Source organism: Pelecanus crispus, chromosome 3, assembly GCF_030463565.1.
Source record: "Pelecanus crispus isolate bPelCri1 chromosome 3, bPelCri1.pri, whole genome shotgun sequence".
Taxonomy (NCBI): domain Eukaryota; kingdom Metazoa; phylum Chordata; class Aves; order Pelecaniformes; family Pelecanidae; genus Pelecanus; species Pelecanus crispus.
This window is the reverse complement of record NC_134645.1, coordinates 66,552,013-66,561,797: the sequence shown is the minus strand read 5'-3', so window position 1 is coordinate 66,561,797 and position 9,785 is coordinate 66,552,013. Positions and strand designations below refer to the sequence as shown.

The window sequence follows — 9,785 nt, the reverse complement described above, 5'->3', positions numbered from 1 at the left end:
GCCCAGGGCCTGGGGGGGGTGGGTGTCAAGTTTGTGGCGGACCCCCTGGAGCGGGGTGCTCCCCGTGGGAACTGGGAAGCACTGGGAAAGGAGGGGAGGCTGCTTCCCCCCGGGACTGAGAGCAGCGCCCGCCATCCCCACGGCCCCGGCCGTGCCGGGACCTGGCGGAAAGCAAGCGGGTGCACAGCTGCAAACCAACGGGGCCCGTACACCCCGGATATATTCATATTCACGTGTGTGTGTGTGTGTGTGTGTACACGTGTATGTATTTTATATACGCGCACGCAGACATTACTTTTTTTTGTGGCGAAAAATAAACGAACTTCCCGAGAGCGCCAAGCCCCCGTCTATGCCGGGGAAGCAGCCCGTGCCATGCCGAGCCGTGCCGAGCTGAGCCGTGCGGAGCCGTGCCGAGCCGTGCCAAACCATGCCGTGCCGAGCCGAGCCGTGCCTCCCCGGCCACGCAGCCCCGCTGCTCCTGTCCGCCCCGTCGGGCACGGACGAGCCCAGAGGGCGGGCGCTCCCAGGCTCTGCCACCACCGGATCTTTCCCGGTTTCTTATTTCTATCCCCCAACCCTTTTTTCCCCCCTGCCTCCTTTTCCGTTGGTTTTTTTTTTTTTTGTTTGGTTTGGTTTTTTGGGTTGTTTGTTTGTTTGTTTGTGGGTTTTGGTTTTTTTGTTTGTTTTTTTTTTTTTTTAATTTATATTACGGTTTGCCGGGTGTGTTTGTGGAGGGAAGCTCTCCCAAAGAAAAGCCCATGGTTCCCCCTTCTCTTCCCACGGGCAGCTTTTCCATAAGTTGTTACTCCCCCCCCCCCCCCCCCCCCCCCCTCGTATTAGGGAAGGGAAAGGAAGGGAAAGGAAGGGAAGGGAAGGGAAGGGAAGGGAAGGGAAGGGAAGGGAAGGGAAGGGAAGGGAAGGGAAGGGAAGGGAAGGGAAGGGAAGGGAAGGGAAGGGAAGGGAAGGGAAGGGAAGGGAAGGGAAGGGAAGGGAAGGGAAGGGAAGGGAAGGGAAGGGAAGGGAAGGGAAGGGAAGGGAAGGGCAGTCCACTCCTGCCGCACCGGTGCAGGAGCCCGAGGCGAGGGGCAGGGGCGGAGAGACTCCAATTCCTGCTGAACGGCCCGAAGTTTCCTCCCCGGCAGAGAGCGGGGCCCCTCCGAGCGCGACCCCTCGCCCGCAGCATCGCAGCTCCCCGTCGCTCGGGGTTTCCCCACCCGAGCCACCGAAAGAAGGGAACGGCACCTCTGCAGATGCTCTTTCCCTTTCCCCCTCTCCGCGGGCCAGGACTGAAAGCAGGGAGGAGGGAAGCCTGGCCTTTCACTCGCACCCCTCGGGGCGCGGTGCTGCCGGAGAGGAGCCGGGGGAGGGGGGCGGGGGACGGGACGTTTCTCGCCCCTTTCCTGGGAACTTAAAACCCCGGCTCAGCCTCATGCTGCTGCTCGGTCCCTTTTGCTGCGGAAAAGCACGAAGCGGCTTCTGCACCTTTCCCCGACCCCTTGCTCTGCGGCTTCAAAAGCAGCCCGGGGCTCCCGGGGGAAAGCGGGGCACAGCCCTGGGCGGCTGCGGGTGGCTGGGTGGGGATCAAATGCCCCCAAAGAGCCCCCAGGACCGAAGGGGCCGAGCGGCAGGGATGCTCTGGGGAGAGGCAGCGCAGCCGAGCATCGCGGCGGGTCCCGGCCCCCGGGCTGCCGGCTCCAGGCGGCCGCCCCGGGACGGCGGGGTGACTCTGCCCTCCCCTCGGCTGGAATTTACAGCCCAGCCCCGCCGCAGGCTCCGCAAGCTGCTGGCGGCCGCAGCCGGGGGCGGCCCCAGGCCCCGGGCAGAAGCGGCCCCGTGGAAGGCTGCCCCGCTGGCCCCGGGCCGGGGGGACGCTGCGGGGCCGGGGGGAGCCGCGGCTTTGCGCCCCGGCCGTCAGCCCCGCACGGACGCTCGGGTGGGCTGCGGAGGGGCCGGCAGCCCCCCAGCCGGCTCCCCCCCAGCCAGGGCGGCCCGACACGCCGCCTTTCCCCCCGCTTGTCCCTGCCCTCTGCTCGCTTTCCCTCCGCCCGCAGCAAGCGGGCTGGGGGCGACGGTGACCCCGGCTGCCGGGGCCGGGCAGGGCCCCACCGCAGCCCCTCTCCCCGGGACGGGGCAGGTGCCAGCGGCCTGCACAGAGCCCGGAGCCCGGCTCCGGCGGCCCGTGGGGGTCACCCCCGCCGCGCCCCCAGCCCCCGGCCCCGGGCACGGCTCCTCCCGGGGCCCGGGCCACACTCCGCACCACCGTGAACCCCCCCACACCTCCCCGGGCGGCGCCGGGCTCTCCTGCGGGGGGACCCCCTCCCTGCGGCCAGCGCCCGGGGCGGGGCGGGGGGGGGGGGGGCGTGGGGCCGGGCAGCGTGCTGACTTGGGCAGAGGCGAAAACCCTGTTGGAAGGCAGAGGAAGCGTGAACAGCTGAAACCTAGAAGGAAGGAAAGGAAGGAAAAGGGAAGGAAAAGGGAAGGAAAAGGGAAGGAAAAGGGAAGGAAAAGGGAAGGGAAGGGAAGGGAAGGGAAGGGAAGGGAAGGGAAGGGAAGGGAAGGGAAGGGAAGGGAAGGGAAGGGAAGGGAAGGAGGAAGGGAGGAAGGAAGGAAGGAAGGAATCAATCTGCAGCATCTCTTGATCATCTCGCTGGAAGGATTTACTTCAGCTGGGGAATGGCTTTTTTACAACATGATTCCTCAGTTCAGTATGTTTTCGGGGCAAATATACATTCTCCTTATGATTTTCAAATGTTTGTGTATACGTGCTTATGCCATAACGATGATTTGGTTGCTGCGGTATTGCACAGCCCGTTCTCCAGCACAATCACCCAGAGGTGCCTTCCAAAAGTTGTTTCGCACCTCGGTTTAAATGCCCGCCCCCCACTTCTGCTGTCAGTGCTCAGCTTGCGACTCGGGGGGAGTCGCCTTCTCCGCGTTTCTTCAGGTCCCTCCTGGACACCCCTCCGCGAAAGGCGGAGGGCCGGGGGTGCCCGGCGGGGGTGCAGGACCCCGCTCCCCTGTGCGGAGCCGGGGGTCGCCGGCAGCTGCGCTGCCCCGAGGGTCCCGCTCCTCTGCCCGCACCCACCCCGCTCGGCTCCCTGCGGAGCACTGCCTCCCGGCACGGCAGAGCTGGGAAAGGGCTCCCAGCTCCCGGAAAAGGGCTGACAGCTGGATTTCCAGGGGAAAAAAAAAAAAAAGTTATTGCCCCCTTTTCACCTATAAACGCACCTGGCTCCCCTTCCCCCCCCCCCCAAGCTGTGCCCGCGGCCCGTCCTCCCGCCGGCTGGCAGGGGCTGCCGGACCACCGGCGTGTGAATCCCGGCGACTTGCATCCCGGTGTGAAACGGGGGAGCCCGGTAGCCCGCACACACCGGGGGACGACGTTTGGGCAATGGCTGTGGGGTTTAATCGCTGCTCCCGAGGCAGGGCGGCTCCGGAGCCACACAAGGAGATCAGAAAAGTCGTGGCAAAACCCAGGGCGATCAAATACGGCGCCTTTTCTCAGCTTCCAGTCCCAGACAAAGGCGAATCAGGCAGCTTGCAATTAATTTTTTATTTTATTTGGAAATCTCACCCAGAAACACTGGTCAATAATAAATATATCGATAGTTATCAAGAATATATAAAAAATAAAGACACGGTGTTGTCTTTGAGGCCCTAACCAAAAAACAAACAGACAAATGAAATGAGTAATGACCGTTTGTCAAGCGAACGCCCAGGAAAACGTACCGAAAAGGAAATAAACAGCAACAAAGATTCCGATTTAGTTATACAAGTCACTGGTCTGGCAAGAGCCGATCCCGCATGCAAAACCAAACCAAACCAAACCAAACCAAACCAAACTAAAAAAAAAAAAAAAAAAAAGCAGCAAACCCGAGCAAACCTAAAGCCAACGAGAGAAATGAGGGACGAGGACCCCAGCCAGCTGAACTAGCACACTTCACCGAGAGCAGGAGAGGGGAGATTTGGCAAAACAGACCCGCAGGAGGGTTGTGCTGTGTTTTGCACTAATTCCCTCTTTCTTTTTTTTTTTTTTTTCTTTTTTTTTTAAGCGGACACAGAGGGAAGAAGAAAAAGGACCGCAAACAAAACAGCATCGCAAACAAATCTGGAAAAAAAAAAACAAACCCCAAAACCCGCAAAAAACCCAAACCCAAAACACCACCCACAAAACTTTAGTGAATTCACTCGGAAGTCCCTGTTGCCAGGGAAGCCGGCCGTGGCCGGTACCCACGGGTGGCGGGCTGCGGCGGGAAGCATGCATGCGCTCCCCGGGCTACGCCGGGCCGCCGCCGTGCTGCCGCAGCCGGGCTCGGGGCGGGAGGTTTCGGAGGTGTCGCCGTGCGAAAGGAAAGAAAGGAAAAGCCCGCAAAAAGGAGGAGAGGAAGCCCCAAACCGGTCTCATCGTCTCTCGGTCGCTGCGAACACTACAATGACAACCATGTCTTTTTTTTTTTTTTTCCTTTTGCATCCATTTAAAGGAATTATTTACATTTGATCACCATCGGCGGCATTATTAATATTATTATTATTATTATTATTATTATTCTTTTTACAACAGGGACTTTTTTTTCCGGTTTAGTATAATAAGAAAGCATCGCCCGGGGAGCCGGCTAAAACATTACCTTTGCAAGGTCCTTACTACACTAATCCCGTGTTACAGGGGGGTGGCGGGGCGGGGGGCAGAGGGGGCAGGTCCGGCGGCGGCGCGGGGGGGGGCCGGCCGCAGCCCCCTCCCCGCCCGCGGGAGCGCCGGCTCCGGCGCGGTCCCGGGGGCCGGGGGGGCCCCGCCGAGTCACTTCAGGAGGTCCTTGGTCTCCCCCGAGATCCTGGCCATGTTGGAGGCGGTGAGGGCCGAGAGGTGGGGCGGGGGGGGCATCTGGCAGATGGTGCAGGGGCACGGCAAGCCCGCCCAGTGCTGGAAGCCGCTGCCGAGCTGCAGGGCGGGGGGGGTGGAGGGGGTCTTGAGCAGGGAGTGGGGGGGCCGGATGGTGCCGATGGCCGGCAGGGAGGCGGAGAGGGAGGAGGAGGTGTTGGCGGAGGACAAGGCACTGCCGAGGATGGGGTGCACCTGGTGCACGGTGCCGGCGGCGTGGGGCGGGTGCCCGGCGGAGTGTCCCACCGTGCCGCAGTGAAAGGCCGAGTGGTGCCCCCCGTAGATTTCCCCCACCAGCCTCTTCATCTCCTCCAGGGAGCTGGTGAGCATCAGGATATAGTTTCTGGCTAGCAGGAGGGTGGCGATTTTGGAGAGTTTTCTCACGGAAGGTCCGTGGGCGTAGGGCATCACCTCCCGCAGCCCGTCCATGGCGAGGTTGAGGTCGTGCATCCTCTTACGCTCCCGGCCGTTGATCTTCAGCCGCAGCTGCTGCAGGTCCTGCTCCGAGAGCTGCTTCTTGATTTTGTACTTGCTGCCTTCCCCTCCGGCCTTGGAGCCGTTCCTGGAGAGGCCTTCCCCGGACATCTTCTGCACCAGGTCGTTCTGGGTGGAGGAGACGGAGTTGAGCCGGCTGTCCTGGTGGTGGTGGTGGTGGTGGTGGTGGTGGTGGTCTCTCAGGTACATCTCATCCATGTCTGGCGAGGAAGCTCTGCTGGAGACAGAGCTGGAGTCAGAATTCATTGTATTCGGGCTTCTGAGCAAGAAACTCTTCCCTGCTCTGGAGGTGGCGGACCAAGACAACTCTCCTTCAAAAAGCAACGAAAACGGAACGAAAAAGAAAGAAACGGACGGCAGGCTCTGCCAGCGAAGGGCTGGAAATGCTGGAGGACGAGGAAAAAAGCCCCTCAGGCCCCTCTCTCCCCAGCCTCTCTCTCTCTCTCTCCCCCGATTACTCAGCCTGTTTACAGGATGGCTAGTTAGTGTGTGCTTGGACTAACCTCAGCCTGAAAAAGAGGGGCTTTTATAGAGCTGCAGCGGAGAGCAGAGACAAAAGGAGCCCTCCTATGTATAATGGTCTAGTTAGGATGACGTGCCATTATTCAGGGCGGTGCGCTTTGACTGTCCCATTTAGCAAGGACCCCTATTCATATTCATTGTGGTGCCACCCGGGACACCTCAGCCACGGACCATCAGGAGTCAAGGAGACACAAAACCCCTCTGATTGACACCGCACACTCATCGCTCCGTGTGCGCGCCATCTCCTCCCCCTGCCCCTCATTTCCAATATAAAACCGCATCCCGTCTACAGTAGGGAGGCAAGGGGCTGCGGGGGGCTGCGCCTGCTCGGGGCCGGCCAGGAAAACCCCGGCGGCCGGCGGCAGCGGGCAGGAGCAGCCCGGGGAAGTCCCCCCGCTCCGGCGGGAGGGGGGGGACACGGGGGGGGGGGGGCACGTCGGTCACCCCCGTCCTGCGGCGAGCCCTGCTCCAGGCGCGGCTCCCCGCTTTGTTTGCCTTTCCCTCCCCCTCCCCCTGTCCCCCCCGGTCCCCCCCGGCCGGGGTTTGCGGTGCGGCAGCGGCTGGCCCTCGCCCGGCCGGGCTGGCCGCAACTGGCTCGTACCTGGGTCGCCGCTTTGTTCAAGGGCGCGGTGCCTCGGGCAGCCGGCGGGCAGCCTCGGCGGGAAGATGGGCGCTGGGAAACCCGCCCCCCCCTCCCCCCTCCGGGCTCCCTTCAAATAAACGGGGGAAGCCGGGGTGCGGCGGCACGTCGGGAGGGGCTGCCCGGGAGGGCCGGCTGGGGGCGGGCGGCAGCCCCCGGGGCTCCGCTGGCCCCGGGCTCCGGCGGGAGGGCGGCGCGGCCGGAGCAGCCGTCGGCGGGACCGAGAGGCTGCGCTCCGGGCCGGGCCTGCTGCAGGCGGGAAGGGAGCCGGCCCCGGGGGCAGCGCTGCAGACGGCGCCGGGCGTTCGCGCCAGTAAGTAGAGACCGGCTCCGGGCAGCGGCTGCGGCCCGGGCGGGTCTTCCCTTGCCGGCCGTGGGGCGCGGAGGCCGTGGGGTGCGTGGGGCCGGGCGGGTCGGGGCTCCGCCGGGCCGGGCTGTCGGGGCACCTGGGGCAGGTGTCACCGCCCCAGCTCTCGGCCGTGCCGGGCGTGCGCCGGGCGCCAGCTCTGCCCCTGCCCCCGGGGCGGACGGAGCCTTCTGGGGCTCTGCAGCCCGCCCGAGCCCTGTGCCTGCCCGGGAGGGAGCGCTCCGCACCGGGACTCCCCGGCCCCGCGGGGAGTGCGGGGCTGCCAGCGGGACGGGGCGGGAGCCACCCGCGGCGGGCGGGCCCTGGCGCTGCCGGAGCCGGCCCGGGTGCCCCCGTTTTCCCGGGGGGAGCCCTCGGGCTGAGATTTCCACCTGGCAACAGGCGCGTAGGGCCGAGGAGAAACCTCCTTGGCTGGACCCCGCTCCTCCATAAGGAGTCTCCAGGCCTCGAGGAGAGCGAGGAGCCAGGAAGAGAGGGACACTTTCATCGGGCTGAGTCTAGCTGTGCTTAGTCTGCTGAGCAAAATTAAAGCCTTCTGATTTCAGCACCGTCAGTAAATCCCGCCGTGAGGAAGAAAAGAAAAGAAAAGAAAAGAAAAGAAAAGAAAAGAAAAGAAAAGAAAAGAAAAGAAAAGAAAAGAAAAGAAAAGAAAAGAAAAGAAAAGAAAAGAAAAGAAAAGAAAAGAAAAGAAAAGAAAAGAAGAAGAGAAGAGAAGAGAAGAGAAGAGAAGAGAAGAGAAGAGAAGAGAAGAGAAGAGAAGAGAAGAGAAGAGAAGAGAAGAGAAGAGAAGAGAAGGAAAAAAGTGTTTAGGAGACTATATCAGAAATAACTGAACGCGACCCCGGCTTATCCCGCTTCCACCCGGACTTTTCCCCCAGCTGAGCGGTTTGTCGGACAAACAGGCAGGAAACTTGGCCGGGCCCGGAGCCCCCCGCGCCTTCCCCTCCGCGCCCGCGGAGCCGGGCGCCGGCCCTGCCCGCCGGGCCGCTCTCCGGGGGGTTGCCGGGGGCTGCCCGCTCCTCCCTCCGCCCTTCCTTCCCGTGGAGCCGGCATGAAGCAAATGAGCAAAACTTGACACGGAGACGGCGGCCGCGGCAGGAAAACGCGCAGGATCGGGGGAAGCCCCCGGCCCCGGGGCCGGAGGCTGCCCTGGGGGCGGCAGCTCCCACCCCCCCGTCCCCGTGTCCAGAGCTCCGGAGGGGACTCGCAGCTCGCTTTGGGGGAGTTCGAGTCCGACGGGGACAGAGGAGAGGAAGGCGAAAAGACGCCGTCGGGGGAAGCAACAGGAGGGGTCCCGTCCTCCCCTCCGGCAGGAGGGGCTGCTCGGCGAGCCCCGCTCCCCTCCGGGCCTAGGGCTTCATCGGGCCGGGGCCGGGGGCGACACCGGCCTGCAGAGCCGCCGGTGCACCGCGGGGCGGGGAGGGGCGGGCGCTGGGACGGGAAGGAAAGGTCGGGTCGTCACTCGGAGGAGCACCACGAGTATTTCTTCTCTCCCCCTTCCCGGCGATGCCTCTGCTCCCCGCCGCCCCCGGCTCGGCTGCTCGGGCCGGTCCCGCCTGCGCGGCCGCAGCGTCCCCCTCCCGGGACGGGGCGGCGGAGCTCTGCTCTGCTCGGGGTGGCCTGAGGGCAAGGGAAGGATTTGGGAAAGTAACGGCGAGGTTAAATCCCGGGCACAGGAAGCCTCGCCAGGGAAGTCGTCTCGGAAAAGGGCAGCAGTGCTCTAGCACGATTGCTGGTCGGAACATTGCCGGGCGCGTCCAGCCTCCCCCGCTGCTTTCCTTTGCCGCTTTTACTTTACGGATGCTGGAGAGAGAGAGAGGAAGGCAGACAGGAAGAAAGAAAAAAGGAAGGAAAAAAGACTAAAAGAAAGGGAAAAAGAAAGAGAGAGAGACAGAAAGAAAGAAGGAAAGAGGGAAAGAAGGACAGAAAGAGGGAAAGAAGGAAAGAAGGAAAGAAGGAAAGAAGGAAATAAATAAAAGAAGGAAGGAAGGAAAGAAAGAACGAAAGAAAGAAAGAGAGAAAGAAAGATGAAAAAGAAAGAAGAAAAGAAAGAAAGAGGAAAAGAGCAAAAAAAAAAAGATAAGAAAAGGAAGAAACATTGAGAAAGAAGGAAAAAAGGAAAGGTCTCAGTGCAGCGAAGCGGTGCGTGGGAAGTGCCACCCGTGGGCGCAGCCAGGTGGGAGGGGAGCCCACTTGCTGGCGGGGCCCGCGGAGAGCGGCGGGGCCGCGCCGGCCCGTCCCGGCGGCGGGCGGTGGGTGCGCTCGGCGGGGCGGGGGGCCGTGCTGCCCCGGGGCGGGCTGGCTGGGCCCGCCGCCGCCTCTCCCCACCGGGGCAGGGTCCCGCCATCGCCCCCGGCCCGGAGCGTTTCGGAGAGGGCTGCAGAGGAGCTCCGGGAGTGCTGCTCTCTCGGTTCGGTCAGCGGCAAAACTCCCCCCGACGCCGGCAGCAACGAAATTAAGCCCCGGGAGAGAGAAAATCAAATGTTTTCCTAATCGGGGCGCAGGGGAAGGCGAAAATGGTAGCTGAGGGGTAGCGAGATCAAATTGACGTGCACTCCCCCGCCTTTTAATTCCTGTTTCCGTAAAGGCAGAGCGACCTGGCGAGGGAGGGAAATGCGTTTTCTCTGGAAAGGCAACCTGCTCGGGAGCGCGGAGCCTGTCAGGTGCGAGCGCATCCCGCACAGCCTCGGCGCTGGGAAGCGCCACCCGCCCGCAGCCCGCAGCCCTCGCCCGCAGCCCGCAGCCCTCGCCCGCAGCCCTCGCCCGCAGCCCGCAGCCCTCGCCCGCAGCCCGCAGCGGCACCGCGGCGGCGGCTGGCGGGACGGACCGGGCTCCCGCGGGCTTCCCGGGCTGGAAGCGGAGCGGTTTCAGGTGCCGGGTTTCAG

At 63.2% G+C, this 9,785-nt stretch overlaps 1 protein-coding gene across 1 annotated transcript; it reads right to left on the bottom strand.

Moving 5' to 3' along the window:
• Positions 1-4,795: 4,795 nt before the first annotated feature.
• Positions 4,796-5,617, bottom strand: OLIG3 (oligodendrocyte transcription factor 3). Its single transcript, XM_075708206.1, has one exon. It carries the CDS (start codon positions 5,615-5,617, stop codon positions 4,796-4,798), a length of 822 nt encoding a protein of 273 aa, XP_075564321.1.
• Positions 5,618-9,785: the final 4,168 nt, after the last annotated feature.